This window comes from Leopardus geoffroyi, chromosome D2 (assembly GCF_018350155.1).
Source record: "Leopardus geoffroyi isolate Oge1 chromosome D2, O.geoffroyi_Oge1_pat1.0, whole genome shotgun sequence".
Lineage (NCBI taxonomy): Eukaryota > Metazoa > Chordata > Mammalia > Carnivora > Felidae > Leopardus > Leopardus geoffroyi.
The window spans coordinates 9,107,549-9,127,274 of NC_059334.1; the positions used below are offsets into that span (position 1 = coordinate 9,107,549).

The window sequence follows — 19,726 nt, forward strand, 5'->3', positions numbered from 1 at the left end:
ACTGGTAATTGATTTCTAGCTTCATGCAGGAAAGAAGCTTGATTGGGTTTGGGTCTTCTTAAATTTGCTAGGATTTGTTTTTTTGTCTTAATATATGGTCAATCCTTGAAAATTGTTCATGTGTACTTGAGAAGTTTTCTTTGTGGATGAAATGTTTGTATATCTCTGCAAAGTCCATCTGGTCTAATGGGGTATTTCAGGACAATGTCAATTTAAAAAAATTTTTTTTTCTCAACGTTTTTATTTATTTTTGGGACAGAGAGAAACAGCGCATGAACGGGGGAGGGGCAGAGAGAGAGGGAGACACAGAATCGGAAACAGGCTCCAGGCTCTGAGCCATCAGCCCAGAGCCCGATGCGGGGCTCGAACCCACGGACCGCGAGATCGTGACCTGGCTGAAGTCGGATGCTTAACCGACTGCGCCACCCAGGCGCCCAGGACAATGTCAATTTTAAAATGACAACATTTTAAACATATGAGGATTGAACATATTCTAGTGCTCTGTGTTTGTATTTTCCCCTCCCTATTTTATGGTTTTGATGTCAATTCTTGTATCTTTTAATCTTCTGTATGTCTTAAGTAATGATTATAAGTAATTATGGTTATTTTTTGTACTTTGATCTTTTATGTTGAATACTGCTTTTGTAAGTGACTAACCCACTATCTTCACATTAGGATATTCTGAATTTCACTATATATTTGTTTTTACCAGTGAGATTTATACTTTAATATGTTTTCATGTTACTAATTTGTATTCTTTTGTTTCAACTTAAAAAAGTCCCTTTAACATTTCTTGTGAGGCTTTTCTGGTGTTGGTGAATTCTAGCTTTTGTTTGGGAAACTCATTTATTTGTCCTTTGATTCTAAATGAGAACTTTGCTGTGTATTGTTGTCCAGTAAAGATTTTTCTTTTCCCATTCTTTGAATATACCATGCCACTGCCTTCTGACTGGAAAAGTTTCTGCTGAAGGATCTAATAATCTTATGAGAGTTCCCTTTTCTGGAACCAGTTGTGGATTTTTTGCTACTTTTAACATTCTCTCCGTGTCTTTAATTTTTGGCACTGCATCTCATAATGTGTTTCAGTGTGGGTTTTTTGAATTCATCTTACTTGGAAATTTCTGAGCTTCCTGGATATGGATTTCTTTTTTTCCCCCCAATTTGGGGAAGTTTTCGGCTATTATTTCTCTCAGTGAATTTTCTGCCCCTTTCTTTTTCATCCCCTTTTGTGATTTCTATAATGCAAATGTTGGTCTGCTGTATATTGTCTCATATGTCTCTTAAGCTGTGTTCACTTTTCCCCCTGCTCTCACTGGGTGAGTTCCACTGTCTGACTGCAGATTACTGATTCATTCTGCCTCATTGTTCTGCTATTGAATTCCTCTAGTATTTGTCAGTTGTCTTACTGTATTTTCTGTTTGGTACTTTCTGGTACTTTCTTCATGTTGAGGTTCTCACCGTGTTCATCCGTTTTCTCCTGAGTTCGATGAGCATCTATATGACTATTATTTTGAACTCCTTATTAGGTAAATCACTTGTCTCCATTCCATTAAGAACTTATTCTTAGGTTTTTTTCTTGTTCTTTCGTTTTGAACACACATTTCTTTGTGTATTTTTCTTGATTCTCTGTGTTGGTTTGTGTTCATTAGATAAAACAGCCACCTCTCCTAGTATTGGAAGAATGGCCTGGTGTAGGTGATGAACCTTATCATTCGACCCTGACTTAGCTCTTGGTTGCCTGTCAAATTTTCATGGTTGTCTAACCAGCCTCTTTTATTTGTAGTGGCTTTCAGTAGTTGAGGGTGTTCCAAGACCTGTCACTGTCCCAAGGGGAGGATCTCACTCAGCATCTAGATTCAGGCTGATTGGAAGGGAGATCTTCAGACGGTATCTCTTCAAGTATGCAAATATGTACAGTCCTGTGAGACCGGAAGCAGAAGCGATGCTGGCCACCAGAACTGGGGAATCTAAAAGTGTTCACTAGGCAGTAGGTGCCCAAGTATGGTGGAGGAGTATACACACTGCTTTCCAGAAGACCCTGGCGAGCTGGAGTGAGGCCGAGGGAGAATGCGGAGAGAAGATACCCTCCAGCTCGAGTGAATCAGAGGGAGAGCGCACTGTTGGTGCTCACTTACCATTGCCGGATGATAAACCAGCCTTGCGTTAGTAGGATAAATCTCACGGGGTCTTTGTGTGTAATCCTCGTAATGTGTTACTCGATAACATTTGCTAGTATTGTGCAGAGTATCTGTGGGTCTGTATTCCAAAGATGTTGCTCTTAGTTGTTTTAGACATTGAACTGTAGTTGTCTTCTCTCATCATGTCTGAGTTTAGTGTCGATGTAATATAAGGCTCATATAATTAGGGGGGAGGTGTTCTTTTCTATTGTTTGCAGGAGTGTTTGAATAATCAATATTAATTATTACTTAAACGAGTTTAAAAGTTCACCAGTGAAACCATCTGGACCTGGGCTTCCTTTATGGGCAGTTTTAAAATGACTGCAGTGTGTTTACTTCTTACACTTTTTTTCAGATAGCTTATTTCTTCTTGTGTTGTTATATTTTTTCCGATTCTTGGAATTTTTGTATTTCAGCCAAGTTATCAAATTAGTTCAAAACATTCACTTATATTTTGTTTTTGTAGCGTAGAAAACATTCCAGGTTTGTAATGTGAGTACATTCTATCCCTAGCACGTGTACCGTCTTTATTTCACAACTTCAGTAATTTATTTTTTTTAGAAACATTTATTTGTTTGTTTTTGAGACAGTGCACATGAGAGTGAGCAGGTGAGGGGCAGAGCGAAAGGTGGACAGAGAATCCCGAGCAGGCTCCACGCTGCCAGCACAGAGCCCAGCGCAGGGCTCAGCCCCACGAATCATGAGATCATGACCTGAGTTGAAATCAAGAGCCGAATGTTCAACCGACTGAGCCACCCACCCAGGCGCCCCATAACTTCAGTAGTTTGACTCTTATGTCTCTTATTTCCATGTCAGCCTAAATACAGTTTAGTCAGGCTTATTGATATTTTAAAAGAGTCATCTATTGCCTTTCTTTGCTGGTTAATTTTTACTTTTCTCTCATTTCCTATCTTTGCTTGCTTTCAATTTGTATTGCTTTTCTCCCCCGTTCTCAGGTGTACAAGGCAGGTTATTGATTGGATCGTTCTCGTTTAATATGATATTGTAGGATAAATTGTCTTCTAAGTACTGTTTTCTGTTTGTCTCATAAGATTTGGTATATTTTGTCTTCGTTTTTACTCAAAAGTGTTTTCTGTTTCCTGAATATTGTTTCCCTCTATTTTATTCAGAGATATGTTATTTAATCTCCAATTGTGAGTTTTCAAAATTCCTTTATATGATTGATTTATAATTTCCTTCCATTTTGGTGTGAGAACCTTTTAAAATGTATTTTTGGGAACCTTTTGTGTGTACTTTTGAAGAATGTGTAATCTGCTCTTTTTGAGTGGATTGTCTTATATGTATTTGTTAGTCTGGTTACTTCATAGTGTTTTTTTATCTTTTTTTTTTCTCTTATTTGTATTCTATCCCTTGTTTTATCCATTACTTAATGGGGGATATTAAAATCTGTAATTGTTGATGTGTGTTTTTGCTTCGAATTCTCTCAGTATTTCTTGAGACTCATCGTTAGTAGCGTATAATTGCTTGGATTTTTGTCTCCTTTACTGATGGACTGTTTTCATTATGTAATGTCCCACTTCATCTCTAATTATGTATTTTGTGTCAAAGTGGATTTTGTCTGATATTAGTATAGCCTGTCCAACCTGCTTACTGATGCTATATACTTGATTGATCTTTCTCTGCTTTTAAAATTTTCTACCTATTTGTGCCTTTGAATACAGTGTGTCTTGTAGATACCATGTGTTTGAATTTACATATTTTCTACAAGCTGACAATTACTGCTTTTTTTAAAAAATGGTTTTTTACATTTATTTATTTTTGATAGAGACAGAGCAAAAGTGGGAGGGGGAAGAGAGACAGAGACAGACAGACAGACAGACAGACACACACACACACACACACACACACACACACACACACACACAGAATCCGAAGCAGGCTCCAGGCTCTGAGCTATCAGCACAGAGCCCGACGCGGGGCTCGAACTCACAAACCGTGAGATGATGACCAGAGCCAGAGTCAGACGCCCAACCACCAAGCCACCCAGGTGCCCCTATGCTTTTTGATTGGATTTCTAAATCCATTCCCAGTTTTCTGTTATTGGTACGGCTGGATTTACTCCTGCCATATTACGTTTTGACATTTATCTGCCCTACCCAGCCTTATGACCCTGTAGTTCTTTTATATTACTGCCTTCATTTTCATTAAGTGAATATGGTTTAGCATATTTTAATTCTACGGTGACCATTCACTCAATTATTTTCATGATGGTTGTTATTAAAATTTACCTAAGAAATTCACCCTATCACCATACTTGAGGTTTATACTCCCTCATCTACAGTGAATTATAGAAAGGTCATTCATATGTAATTCTACTTCTTCTACTCTATTTTTGTGAGGTTCCTTTTGTACATAGTAGATCTGTATATGTTTAAATTCCAGCAATACATTGTTGAATTACTACTTTATATAATTGGATGTCTTAAAAAGAAACTGAGAGAAGAAAGGATAGCAAATATCTCTTTGTGGAGTTCATTATATTAACTTTCTTATTCACCATATCTGCTTCATTTGCTACTGTGGATTCCGGTTACCATCCATGGTCATTTTCTCACCCCAGTTTACCTTTGTTTTTCTGCCTCATTTTGCCTCATTGTCAAATACATTTATTTCTACAGTTACAGACCCAACAGTATAGTTATATACATAAAGATTGTTGCATGGCCTTGGCCAAATGGTTAGAAGAAATACTTCTTTATCTTGTCTTTTAAAATAGTTACTTTTACCTACAATCTTTGTGGATTTGAAGTAATGACTGGGAATTTATGGGTTAATTTATATCGCCTTCAGTTTTGAAAGCAGTGCTGTTATTTTGGTTGACTGTTTTGGGGTTTTTTGTTTTGTTTTGTTTTTGTTTGTTTTATTCCCCCAACACACTCTGTCATCCCAACTCCTGGATTCTGTGTTTCTGATGAGAAGTCAGGTGGTCATCTTACTGGAGTTCCCTTGTATGTGATGAGTTGTAGTTCTCTTGAGACTTAAGAAATTTTTTTTCCTCTTTGCTTTTTAATATTTTTACTGTGATGCTTCTTGACGTGGATCTGTTTATCCCACGTGGTGTTCGTCTATCATTTTGTGTTTGAATATTCTTTTTCTCTAAATTTGCACGATTTCACCATAACTTTGTTGAATAATTTTTCTGCCCCTTACTCTTTCTTCTCTTCTTTTGATATTCTCATTATGAGTATATTGGTGCAGATAATGGTATCTTTCATATATTTGAGGCTTTGATCAGTTTTCTTCATTCTTATTTCTTTCTAGTGTTTAGATTGCATTATAAGTTTACTAATTCTTTCCTCTATAACATTCAGTCAACTGTTGAGCCCATCTAAGGAATTTACAGTGTAGTTACTGTAAATTGTCAAATTTAGAATTTTCACTTAATTCTTTTCCTTTTTTTTATATTTTCTGTGTTACAGGGTATCGACACTACCTTCCTTTATCCCGTAAATGTGGTTCCCTTTGTTTTTAGTTTATTTTTGAGAGAGAGAGAGACAGAGAGACAGAACATGAGCAGGGGAGGAGCAGAGAGGGAGAGACAGAATGCGAAGCAGCTTCCTGGCTCTAAGTCAGCACAGAGCCCCCTGCGGGGCTCGAACTCACGAGCCATGAGATCATGACCTGAGCCTAAGTCGGACACTCAACCGACTAAGCCACCCAGGCGCCCCAGTGTGGTTCCCTGTTGAACATGTTTATAATAGCTGCTTGGAGGTCGGCTAAATCCAGTATCCAGACCCTCTCAAGGACAGTTTGTTGCCTGTTATTTCTCCCACGTATGTGAAATTTTCCCGTTTGTCTTGTGAACCTGTAATTTTGGACGAAAGCATATTTTAGATATTTTCTACCGAGTCTGATAGGGCTTCTTGTTATTTTTGCTTGCTTATGTATTTGTTAAGTGACTTGATTGTATTATTTGACTGAAGTCTTTTCCTCTTGCAGTGTACTGTTGGCTGATGTCTCTTGTCAGAGGGCTCTGCCTTGGGCAGTGCACATGGTTCGTAGAATGGCAGTCGCGTTGACAGGGTGCTCTTTGAGTGTGTCTATGATGATTAATTCTGGGTGTCAACCCGAGTGGCCTCAGGGATGGCCAGACTGGTAAAAGTGTGTCTCGGGGGGTGTTTCTGGAAGCAGCATTTGACTCAGTAGACAGAGTAAGGAGATCCACCCTCACCATTATGGTCAGATATGCTCTAATTCGTTGAGGATGGAATGGAACAAAAGGCAAAGAAGGACAAATTCTCTTTCTCTTTTTGCGCCGGGACGTCCATCCTCTCTGGACAGGATCAGTGCTCCTGGTTCTGGGGCCTTCAGGCTCTGGGACTTACACCACCAACCCTCTAGTTGGCAGGCCTTTCATCTTTGCTGGGAGTTACACCATCACCTCCCCTAGTTCTCAGGCCTTTTGAAATACAGTTGGCTTTCCTGGTTCTCCAGCTTTCAGACAGCAGACTGTGGGACTTCTTGGCCTCCGTAAGTGCAAAAGCCGGGTCCTTTAATAAACCTCTTCCTTTGTCTGTGTCGCTCTCACACGTACATAGAGTACCTGGCTCTGTTTCTCTGGAGAACCCTGATTAACAGTGTCTTTCACTGATCTCTGTGTTAACCTCCCTGCCTCTAATGGTGTCACATTCTGCCCTTAGCCTCTACTCATTGTTGGCTCTAGGCTCAATGTTTCCAACGTTGTCCTGAGTCACACATTCTATAGTTTGGTCCAGTTAAATGTGAGTCCTTTCAGAGAGTAGTGTGTGAGGCGACTCTTTGGTACTGCCCTTCATGCCACCATTTTTGAGATCATCTCCTGGAAAACACAGTTGGAGGAAATCATTAGAATATCTTCATCTATTATAAGTGTATTTGTGTGAATGGTTCTGGTGGATCGGAACAAATGCAATAGCCTGGGATGCCTCTTCTTTGTCTCTTTGCCTTGTTCCTTCTGGTGTAATGTCTCTTGTGTTCCAGAGCTGCACACGCCACCAGCTGAGTTTGCCAGGAGCCCCCAAAGAACCAGGTTTTTTTTTAAAATAATTTCTCTTTTTGTTTGTTTCTTTTTGAGATAGAGTTCACGCGTGAGCAGGGAGGTGCAGAATGAGAGTGAGACACAGAATCTGAGGCAGGCTCCAGGCTCTGAGCTGTCAGTGCAGAGCCCGACCCAGGGCTTGAACCGAGCCCTGACATCATGACCTGAGTTGAAGTCAGACGCTTAATCTACTGCGCCACCCAGTTGCCCCCAAATTACCAGCTTTTTGAGTTAACACTTGTACAACTGTTTTTCTGTTTCTGTTTTATTAACAGAAGGGATCATGAGGGACCTGGGAAAACTGACCTGGAATGACTCACTCAAAGGCATCCTTTAGTAAATCTACTGGAGCTTAAAAATGAAGAAAAACTTTTATCTATATTATTTATTTCCTTTAAAAAAATTTTTTTTACATTTTTTTAATTTTGAGAGGGAGAGACAGAGCACAAGTCGGGGAGAGGCAGAGAGAGAGAGAGGGAGACTCAGAATCTGAAGCTGAGCTGTCAGCACAGAGCCAGGTGCGGGACTCAAACTCACAAACCGTGACATCGTGACTTGAACCGATGTCATACACTTAACCGACGGAGCCACCCAGACGCCCCTGTATTATTATTTTTTTAAATTTATTTATTTTGAGAGAGAGAGAGAGAAGAGTGTACGCGCTCTCATGAGCAGGGAAGGGGCTAGAGCGCAGAGGGCTTGAACTCACAGACCAAACCGTGACATCATCAAGTGTCAAAACAACTTAACCACTTGAGCTCCCTTATCTGTATTATTTTAAGTTTAGTTTTGTATTTCTCTGTCTTTACCTTCATTATTTCCCTCTTTGTGCTTTAACTTCTTTCTTTTACATTATTGTTGCCTTTTTCTAGTTTTTTTTTGAGTCACGGATTTGCTTCTTTTTCATTCTTTTTCACTGATGCAAGACATTTAATGCTATGAAATCTCTGATTAGTACGTGTATCCCACATAGACTCATAAGTAATATTTTCAGTAGTTTTTTTGGTTTAGAAATTCAGCTTTGTGTTTCCTTTTTCAACAAAGAGCAGTTTACTAGACAGTTGTTTGGTTTTGAGGTCCTGATGGAAGAAGTTTGTTCTTCCCAAGTAAGTTATAGTTTTAGTGCATTGTTTCCTGAGCATGTTACCTTTATCAGGTTTTTTTTTTAATGTTTTTTGCACCCTAGAGTCGTAAGTGTATTTTGTATTAACGTTTTAATATTCGAAAATTGTACATGGGTCATAATACACGTCTTCCTGATTGTTGTCGTTGCGTCTCTACATTCCGACATCATACTCTCTGATCTTTCTTAATACTCTTTTTATCAGTGTGTTTGTTTCATGAATGTTGTTTGGTGTTTTGATACTCCTTACTGTTACTTGTACATTCAAAGTTGTGGATGTTAGCCTTGTGCTTTGTTTTTTGTCCTTCCTGATAACTAGATTTTATCTGTTTCCTTATTGTTTCCCTTTGCCTGGGACAATATTGACCATTCCTTTGTTTTTAGCTTTTTGAGTCATTTTCTGTCAGTGTGTTTCCCCTTTGCAGCAGAGATTTGGGATTTGTTTGTGACTCCGTTTGAAGTCATTTTATTAAGTGGTGAGTTAAACCCATTCACATTTACTACCAGGATTCCTGTCTGGTCTCATATCTGTCATTTTGTCACATTTCATGAGTATCATATTCACTAAATCATTCTGTTTCGTCACTCCTTTTGTTCATTTTGAAGGAGTCCATTAGAAACTTTAGATGTTTTTGTTCTAGTGGTTACTTTTACAGTAATGTCTTTTATACTGGCTTTAGTTGCTCATTTCCTTATTTAACCTTCCATTTGGTTTTCAGCTTTTAGTGACTTTTAGAGTGTTTAGTGACCTTCTTTAGACTATTCCATGGCTCTCACTTAGCTTACTATTATTTCTTCTCCTTTTTCCTGTATCCAGTAGTCTTTTTATGTGCATTATTTCTGCTTCACTGGTATATATAGCATTTATACATTACTGTGGTATTCTTATTCTCAACTTTCTTTTGGTCTTGGTCCTACACTGCTCAGCTTTTCTACCAGTGTTTCCTATCAAATACCGGTTGCTTGAAGTTTGTCCTCTTCTAGAAGGTTCCGTGATTACATTATTACCTGATTTCTTGAATATCTAATATGATTGACCTCTTCCCAGAGCCTGGATACTTTTAAAGGATCACGTGGCTGGATATACAACCCTTGACTTCTACTTGGTTATTTGTTGAAAAGGTTGCTGCACTGACCTCACTTGGTTTATTGGTGACAGAGTCTCTTGCCCAATCTACATGTTTGTTTGTTTGCTTATTGAGACTTGATCTTTCTGTCCAGAGGAGACTTGTTCACTTTCAAGGTTTACAGTTTCATTAAAGCATGTCTTAGGAAGGACTGTTTCAGGTCAGCTTTCCTGATGGAAAAGGAAAGTTCATGGTGGTCCTTAAAATATGCGGGTAAGATCTCTTTTTATTTCTGGGCAATTTTCTTAGATAATGGTTTTTAATACTGTATTTATTCCATTGTTTTCTTTTTTTCTCTTTAGAGACTACAGTCACACATATAATTTTAATTTAAAACATGTACTTTATTATTTTGTAGATCACCTGCTTTATCCAGAACTTTCTCTGTGATCCAGTTTTCTTTCTTTGGTTTTATTCTCATTCTTTTTTTTTTTTTGCTCTATTGTCATGTCTTTTTTCCATGCTGTTTATTAAAATTTCATTCAAGTCTCTTTTCTCTTCATGCTTCCTACGAGTTGGCCTGAACCGCTCTAACAAAACACCACAGAGTGGGTGGCCTGTTTAGCAGAAATTTATTTTTTACTCATCTGGAGGTTGTAAGGCAGGATGAAGGTGCCTTCAGGGTGCCTTCTGGTGAGCCCTCTCTCTACAGCTTGTGGCTCTCTCCTCACACGGCTTTTTTTCTGTGCACACAGGGAGAGCAGGCAAGTGCTGGTGTCTCTTTGGCTTCTGATCAGGAGGTCATTCCTATCCGATAAGTGCTACACCCTGATGACGTAATTCAAACCTTAATTAACCTCCTTAAAGGCTGTGTCTCTGGATGCAGTGACATTGGGGATTAGGGCTTCAGCATACAAGTTTGGGAGGGGGACAGTTCAGCTCATAACCAGGTTCTTACAATTTGAGTCATATTCTAAGATCACTCTGGCCTTTTTACAATTGAATTCTTCACCCAATCAGCCCTTGCCTCCGTAGTTCCCATTAATACTCCGAGTCCCTTGGGTCGGAGTTCTCGGTGGTCTGAGCCGTCATCTGTCAGAACGAAGATGTCTGCTCCATATTTTCCCTCTCACAGTGGGACTTCTCCTTTGAGGGAGTGATTTTATTTGCATGTAATTATCTATACGTTCTAGGGGCACCTGGGTGGTTCAGTCCGTCGAGCGTCTGACTTCAGCTCAGGTCAGGATCTTAACGGTTCGTGAGTTGGAGCCCCATGTCGTGCTCTGTGCTACAAGCTCGGAGCCTGGAGCCTGCTTCAGATTCTGTGTATCCCTCTCTCTCTGTCCCTTCCTTGCTCACACTCTGTTTCCCTGTCTCTCTCTCAAAAATAAGTAAGTATTTAAAACAAAGGACTTTAATTATCTCTAAGTTCTCTGTCTCTTCCTCTACGTGTAGTTGCCACGGGCTCAAGCTCTTTCTCTAGATGTGAGCTCTTTTATCAGTTTCTTCTGTATTAAATGTTTATTTTCTCAGTGGTGGTTTGAAGTCAGTAGTATTTTGTATTTCCCAGTTATGCTGAAGTCACGGGTTGTTGATTGGTCATTTTATTTGCTCTCCTTATGTTGATCTTTAGAGGTATTTGGAGGATAGATGGAGACGTTCCGAATTTAGTAGCTGCCGTTACTCCTCAGACGTCGGAATGCAGATGTATGCTTGCAGTAGTTTCCTCTCCTTTCTTCCACCATGCCAGGCCTTTTGTTTCTTGTTTCCATTTTTGTATTTTCATGTCCAACAGAAGAAATCGAAAAAATAAGTACTTATAGTTATTTTCTTCCTTGGAGACTAGACAAGAAATCAAAATCCACTAAAACATAGGGCGTTTGTATATATGTTGCATTCCAGAAGAAATGCGTTAGTATTTATGTGTACGGTTAATTTTTCTTATCTTTAGAAGTCTGGGAAACTGATCACAAGAAAGGAAGGAGGCAAGAAAACCAGCGTAAACCTACGTGGGAAGTTGCATTCATCAGTAAGAAAACGCCGACCAAGGAACGAGGTAATGTAATAGGAAAACCATTTTACCTGGACACAAATTCGTTTCCTTGCAGAGAAAGCCTCTGTCAGTGTGACTCATATGGAGTGAGTTTCAGCTGTATTTCTGAATTGTGTATCAATAAGAAAAGACATTTGGGAAAAAAGACTGGCGAATTCAGTGCGTATGGAAAATTGCTACTCAGTATTAAACACGAGAAAACTCCTACTAGCGAGAAAAGTGAATTTTTTAAACATGGAGAAACTTTCAGTCAGGTTGAGGACTCTGTTGATAGTGAGAAGATTCAAAGTGTAGAGCAAAATTTTGAATATTACATGTATCAAGAAACCTTCCCCGAAAAGGCAACATTGAGTACGTACAAGAGAGAGATCACTGAAGAGAATCACTCTGAATGTATTGAATATGGGAGAACCTTCTTTCCTAACTCCTCTTTCCTGTCACATCACATGAATGCCTCCGAAGAGAATCACTGTGGACTGCGTGGTTGTGGGAAATCGTTATGTGTGACGTCTACCCTTTTGAAACCTCATGGGGCACGTATGAAACCCTCGGAGTGTAGTGAGAGTGGGGATCATTTCCGGGGGGATTTATGCCTTCCACAACTTCAGAAAACTCATAAAGGAGAGAAACACTTTGAATGCAACGAATGTGGGAAAGCGTTTTGGCATAAGTCCCACCTCACTCGACATCAAAGGATACACACGGGAGAGAAACGCTTTCAGTGTGATGAATGTGGAAAAACTTTCTGGGAGAAGTCAGACCTCACGAAACATCAGAGATCACACACGGGGGAGAAGCCCTACGTGTGCGACGAATGTGGTAAAGCCTTCAGCCACAAGTCAGCCCTCACGATACACCAGAGAATACATACAGGGGAGAAACCCTATCAGTGTAGCGCATGTGGGAAAACTTTTTACCAGAAGACAGACCTCACCAAACACCAAAGAACACACATAGGGCTGAAACCCTATGAATGCTATGAATGTGGGAAATCCTTTTGGATCAATTCACACCTTATCCTGCATCAGAGAACTCATACAGGGGAGAAACCATTTGAATGTCCTGACTGTGGGAAATCTTTCTGTCGGAAGGCATATCTTACACAACATCAGAAAACCCACGTAAAGGATAAGCCCTACAAATGTAATGCATGCGGGAAAAGTTTCTACCACAAGTCAGTACTCACCAGGCATCAGAAAATTCATACAGGGTTGAAACCTTATGAATGTTGCAAATGTGGGAAAACGTGTTTGAAGTCTGACCACATGGTCCATCAGAGAAACACAGGGGAGAAACCCTTTGTGTGTCTTGAATGCGGGAAATCCTTCAGCCGTAAATCTACCCTCTCTCAACATCACAGGACACATACAGGGGAGAAACCGTTCGAGTGTCATGAATGTGGAAAAATCTTCTATAATAAATCGTCCCTAAGTAAACATAGTAGGATACACACAGGGGAGAAACCCTACGGATGTAATGAATGTGGCAAAACTTTCTGCCAGAAGTCTCAGCTCACTTATCACCAGAGAATCCACATAGGTGACAAACCTTACGAGTGTAACCAATGTGGAAAGGCTTTCTGTTATAAGTCAGCTCTAATTGTGCACCAGAGAACTCATACAAAAGAAAAGCCCTATAAATGTAATGAATGTGGGAAGTCTTTCTGTGTCAAGTCAGGACTTACTTTACATCAGAGAAAACACACAGGGGAGAAACCCTACGAATGTAACGAATGTGGAAAATCTTTTGTCCAGAAGTCTAGGCTCACTCAGCACCAGAGAATGCACATAGGAGAGCAACCCTATGAATGTAATGAATGTCGAAGGGCTTTCTGTGATAAATCAGCTCTAAGTGTGCACCAGAGAACTCATACAGAAGAAAAACCCTATAAATGTAATGAATGTGGGAAATCTTTTTATTTGAAGTCAGGACTTCTTATACATCAGAGAAAACACACAGGGGAAAAACCCTACAAGTGTAACCAATGTGGGAAATCCTTCATTCATAGATCTTCTCTCACAGTGCATTATAGGGCTCACACAGGGGAGAAATCTTGTCAGTGTAATGAATGTGGGAAAATTTTTTACCGTAAATCAAACCTTGTTAACCATCAGAGGTCACACACAGGCGAGAAGCCCTATGAATGTAACACATGTGGAAAACCCTTCTCTCAGAAGTCAAACCTCATTGTACATCAGAGAACACACACGCAAGAAAAACCTTAGGATTGCAGTGGGTCTTAGGAATGTTGAGGTGTGGTTCAGCAGTCGCTCCGCTTCAGAGAACTCATGTTGTAGAGGAAGCAATGTCGATGTCCTGAATGTTGAATAACTTTCGTCCACAAACTGGCCTTATTTTACCCCGAAGTAGACTGCAACACAAAAAGGACAGTCTTGTTAAGGAACATTCCTTTGAATGTCCCTAGCAAATGTGGGCATAGAACCTTGAAGATGTTTTGATTTTATAAGATTTGTTTTTAGCTAAAATACAAAGTAGGTTATGTTAATTTCTATTAAGGAGAAATCTTTCAATTTGAGACAAAGAGCTTGAAGATTGTCTTTAGAGGTTATATAATATTGGAAGTTGTGTTTTGGTTTTGATGCCTTATTACTTTAGGCAACATAAGAAGTTGTAATTTTTAGAGGAATATTGTGCAGTGTACAACAAAAAAATGTAAAATGAAACAATAAACTGAAAACAAGTAATTAGTAGTATGTATTAGTAGTAATACGTAACATGCTCACGTGCCCTTCCCTGAGCTTTAGCTAAAGATATCTTACATGACCGTGGTATATTCTAGAGCAGAAATATGGACGATACCCTAATACTCACTTACATTCACATGTCAGTAGTTTTTATATGCACTATGTGTATGTGAAGTTTTATGAAATGTTCTTGCTTATAGTTTAAGTATCAGTTAACACCGGTTACAAAATCAAAAGGGAATCTGTAATCTGTCCTAATTGCATTGGGATTACAAAGCAATCAGGATTTCACCACAGGAAGTTCTGATGTGTTAATAACCGTATCATTTCGGCGACCTTAATCTTGGCAGTTCGTGTGAATATGAAGCTTATAAAAAGGAGAGATAAATTTAATAATTACGGCAACCCTGTTAAATGATTCTGTGAAGTGTCCCTTAAGTTTACAGGACTCCTGTATCTTCAGATGCTACCTTCTGTAACCTGTGTACTTCATATTCCTAGTGGAAGTTGATATAATTGGGAATTGAATATAGACACTCCTAGTTCAGCAGTTGTTTCAATATCAGGCACACCTCCCATGTATGTAGCAACCTGGAGGAATGTCTTGAAAGGAAGCCCAGAAAGCTAATAGGTACCCATTTAAAATATATAAATCGAAATAACAAAATGGTAAGTGTGTTCTGTGCAGAGGGATATCTAGTCTGTAATCTCATTTTCCCCTTTCAAGCTGTGGGGTTCCTTGAGTGTACATATGTGAATCCTCCAGCCCTCAGCCTCAGTTGTACAAACCCCTGGAACTAACTGCCCTCTAAGGCAAAGTTCAAAATAGAAGCCACAGACAGACTATATGACACTTAGGGTCGTAAACTAGGCTGTAAATTCAGGGGTCCAGTGTGCCCAGAAACAGATCTGGGCCCTTGGAGATTTTTGATTATATGACAGGGTAGGTTGAGACTGGAGCAAAGCCAGAGGAAGCTCAGAGTGAGGCTTTTATGGACCGACAGAGGGTAAAGATGATATAATACATTTCAAGCTCCGATTTAAAAATCAGGTTACACACACTAATTATCTTAAATTGCACAGGTAGTCTAAGCTTTCATCTTCGGAAACTAGAAAAAGAAGAGTTAACTAAATCCAAAATGAGCAAAACAAATACTAAGAATTAGAGCAGAAATCAGTGAAATGTTTGAAAAGAGAACCAATAAACCAAAAGGTAGTTATTTGAAAAGGTCAATAAAACTGATAAACCTTCAGCTAGGTTAACTAAGAAAAAGAGTAGATACAAGTCGCCAATATGAGAAGTGAAAGAGAGACATAACAACTGATTACATGGACATTAGAGGATAGTAATGTTACACACAACTCTGCCCACAAATTTCATAACCTAGATCTATTCCTTGAGAGACACAATCTGCCTAAACTCACAGAAGTATAAATTTGTATAGGCAAATATCTATTAAAGAAACTGAGTTCATCCTTAATCTTCCAAATCAGAAAGTTCAGGCCCAGATGTGTTCACTGGTGACTTCTAGCAAACACTTAAGGAAGGAAGAAATGATACCAGTTCTCTACAACCTCTTCCAAAAAGGAGGAGTAGAAGAAATCCTTCCTGACTCATTCTGTGATGCTTATTATAGTAGCAAAAGCAGGCAGAGACATTATAGGAGAGGAAAGTAACGGGTGCCTGGCTGGCTGAGTCAGTAGAACACGCGACTCTTAATCTCGGGTCCTGAGTTCGAATCCTAGGTTGGGTGTGATTACTTTAAAAAAATTCTGAAAAGCAAAGCTAGATGCCTGTATGTCTTGGAACATAGATGCTGAGATCCTCAATAAATCATCACCAAGTTGAATCCCACAATATATAATTAGGGGCCATGACCATGTGGGATTTATTCCAGGGGTGCTGTGCTGGTTCAACATTTGATAGTCGGGTAGTCACCTGTCGCATCAAGAGGCAAAAGAAGAAATAATCATATGATCTTATCAATAGGTGCAGAAGAGCCTTTGACAAAACGTTAACCCACATCCACAATAAGAAATCTCAGCAGGCTGGGAGTATGGGGAACATTAACTTGGTAGAGAACATCTCCAACAGCCCTACAGCTAACGTTGTACTCTCATGGTGAGAAACTAGATGCTTTCCCAGGGAGAAGTGGAGAGCACAGAGGTCCCGGTCCCTGCTCTTTCACCCTCCTTCTGGAAGTCCTCGCCGACAGAGCAAGACCAGAGAAGGAGAGAGGCTTGGATTGGGAAGGAGGAGAGAAAACTGTGTACAGTCACACATAACATGATTGCCCACGTAGGAAATTTCCAGGAGTCGACAATAAAACGCGCTGACGCGAGTTAACGAGGTTTTAGGATACGGCGATTGGGTGGGTGGGAAAAAGAAATGAGCCGTTAGGTAACAGGAGACATGCAGGAGCCTTTACGTGCATACTGTTGAATGAGACAAGCCACTCTGAAAGGCTTTCCACCTTACGTTACCAGTTATAGTGCATTCTGGAAAGGCACGTGGGGAGACAGTAAAAGGATCGGTGGTCGCCAGAGGATTGAGGCAGGGGAGGGAAGGCGGAATAGGTGGGTCATGGAGGACTTTTAGGGCGGTGGGAGTATGCTGTGGGACACTGTAACGGTAGATGGCGTGCGGATCCTTTGCCGGTGCCCCAAAAGGTAACAAAGGGTAAGCCCTAATGTAAACTGTGGTCTTGAGGTAGTACTCCTGTATCAGCATTGAGTCATCAGTTGTAACAACTGGACCACACTACTGCAAGATAGGAATGATGGGGGGCTGCAGAGGGGTAGGAGTGAAGGGGTGTATAGGAACTCGACTTTCTGCTCCATGTGTCTGTAACTCTACGACTACTCTAAAATGTAAAGTGTATGAAAGAAATGAACCATCCTGTCTGCCTTTAGCAATATAGAGGAATCTCCGAGGGTGTTTCTTCTATAATTACAAAGTTAGAAACACAGTATTCAGTACCACTTTTCCCACGGTGGGAGGCAGAATCCTATACTGACCATCACTAAAGCCTATTTTCAGCTGTAGCTTCCTGTTGTTATAAGCCGCCTTGTCTTTTCTGCAAGTATCGTAAATTTCTCACCTCTCTTCATAACACCTTGTTTCTGTACTAAGCTTCCCTTGGTCCTGTGTTCCTGCACTACAAATATAATGGCCACTGATGAACATCTGAGCTGTGTCTATAGTCTTCAGAATATTTTTAATTACGGTAACTGTGGTCTGAAGTTAAGGCCTAGTGTCCTAGACTCTTGACATCTGAAACCAACATGGAGTGAACCCTCCGAGCAGGAGGCAGTTAACACAGTGGGCATCACTAAGAGGATGGTCCATCTAAGACCCGGGTCACCACGTAAGACCTAGTTCATCCAGTTGTCATTAAGTGATTGTTGTTGACTAACGAGGTCTGAGATAGGACAAAGGCCACCTGGGACCGAGCTACCGGTTGCTGGCAGACACCTCTTGCTGTGGACTGTGCTGCCTGTTTTGGGTGTCACTGTTTCCTCCCCTGGCAACAAGCTCTTGGCCCTAAGAATTGTTAATTGGCTGTACCCCAGGTGCCTGGGCTCCGGGTTCAGTCAGTTTGGCTGGTGTCGTGAGACGCTCCGCCTGTAGAGGCAGTGACGACACCGCACTTTAACTGGTGAGCATTTGAGCCCCAGCTACCCAGGGTCGAGGGTCTGGCTGGCACTCTCCGGTTACCGTGTACCGTGTGTTGGCCGGACGTCCCCGGCTGTTCAGGGTAGCCACGCTTACCAGTTTTTGTCATTGTGCCCCAGCGGGGAGGGCATGCAGATGGCCCTTGGTGGAAGTTTGGAAAGCTGGGCTGCCCTGGCCCCGGGAGCATGAAGCGTGCACGGCCCTCTGTGCGTGATGAGCTGTTGTTCACGTGCGGGCAGCGGCCGTCCCCATCTCTTGCTGCTCCTTCCCCTGCTGCCGTTGCACACACGCCTCACGCCCGAGGGTGCCGAGGTGCACACCTGTGGTGTCCTGTGGCCCGGAGGCTGATGAGAAACAAAAGGGGACGTCTTCCAAATCGCCAGAGGAAGGACCTCCACTGCGCTAATGCAGAACCCTCAGCCAGTGAACCTGGGGTTTGCGAGGCACTGGGGTTTTTTCAGTACACCAAAGGACTAACCTTGGAGTCCTGGGGCTTGACGGCCTTGACCCTTGCCGTGCCAGAATGACCTTATTGTTTGTGAACCGTGACCCCAGAGAGATTGACTGCCGTTCCCTGGAGGAAGCGGCAGCTGCCTGTGAGGCGGACTGCCGGGCTGTGGTCCTTTCCCTTGTAACCACCCAGGCCCCCGCCACAGGTGTCAGGATGGAGACAAAAACTGAAAGCTGTCACTTCACATGGCTAGAAACCCAAAATACTGGGAGGGAATTTGTAGAGAGAGAAATGAGAGAGAAGAAACCTGCACTGTTGCAAAAAGGCAGCCCCACAGAAGACGTTCGGTCAACCGCCGGCTTATGGGCCACGCTTGCTCCTTGCAGCTGTGCTCTGCTGCCTCTGTTGAGAAAAATTCTCATCCTCCTGCTCAGAGGGGAAGCACTCACCCTGTGCCACAGCAAAGGGGATCATTGGAATGCAGCGTAAGCCCAGGATCCTTAATCCGTATGAAGCAATGTAACCTTTGCCATAGAGTGGGCTCTTGAGCCCGTAGAGCCTCCCTGGAGGCTCTCTGGAGAAGGCAACTTGTACGTGCGATCAGAGTAAATAGAAAAGCCCCTGACGTATATTGAGTGACAACAAAAAGGAAAGAATTGGCAAGAAAGAAATGAGGGGTGGGAGGAACTTAGGTACGGGAAAAGGAAACAACGAAATGACAGAAATGAAGGTGCACAGATTGCCCCAGCTGGGAGTCCAGACTATACGAAGATAACTTATGCAACAGAAGATCAAAGGGCACTAACTGGCTTTTGTACCTTCGCTAGATCGTTTGTGAAATGACTTAAATATCTGCTGAAACGCACCGTTGACAAATTGTCACGACCTTAACACAAGGCTTGAATTACAGCTGTATTTGGGCCTTCGGCTGAATTTGATCATGTCATTCCCTAAAATCTTAGAGGAGTTACTGACTACAAAATGGAGTGCGGGTGACTGTTTCCTCAGAACTTATATGTTGAACTCCAGTCCTCAGGGTGATGGTCTCTGGAGGTGGGGCCTTTGGGATGTGATGAGGTTATGGGGGTAGAGCTCTCAGGAATGGGAGTAAAGCCCTCACAAGTGTTGAGCGAACGCCTTTGGCTTTTGCACAAGTGACGACAGAGCAAAAGGACAGCTATCTGTGAACCAGGAGGCAGGCCCTCCCCACGTGCTGCTACCGCTGGCCCCTTCATCTGTCTTGGACTTGAGGGCCTCCAGAACTGTGAGAAATAAATTTGTGTTGTTTGTAAGCCACCCGGGCTGTGTTATTTTTTTTTGCCAGTATGAACAACCTGAGACATTCGGATGAGTAGGTATGTTTTCTCTTAATCCACAGAACTATTGCCTGAGTTCTCCGTGGTCACAGCACCCATTGACTTAATTATAGCACATTC

The 19,726-nt window shown here is 41.4% G+C and overlaps 2 protein-coding genes across 6 annotated transcripts in view; both read left to right on the forward strand.

Moving 5' to 3' along the window:
- Positions 1-14,163, forward strand: part of LOC123576401 (zinc finger protein 33B-like) — a 40,456-nt gene extending 26,293 nt beyond the window's left edge. Inside the window, exon 5 of the mRNA XM_045437198.1 lies at positions 11,357-14,163. Within this exon, the coding sequence (XP_045293154.1) occupies positions 11,357-13,683 (2,327 nt within the window). The 3' untranslated portion in view covers positions 13,684-14,163. The remainder of the gene's footprint in view (positions 1-11,356) is intronic.
- The window catches only part of LOC123576398 (zinc finger protein 37A-like), a 193,489-nt gene that overhangs the window by 26,290 nt on the left and 147,473 nt on the right, over positions 1-19,726 (forward strand). The window contains exon 1 of one of the 5 annotated variants that reach the window (XM_045437193.1): positions 11,369-11,461. The exons of the other annotated variants lie outside the window; for them this stretch is intronic. The gene's annotated coding sequence lies outside the window, so the exon portion shown is untranslated. Of the gene's footprint in view, positions 1-11,368; positions 11,462-19,726 lie in introns of those variants that run through there. 5 annotated transcript variants of the gene reach the window in all.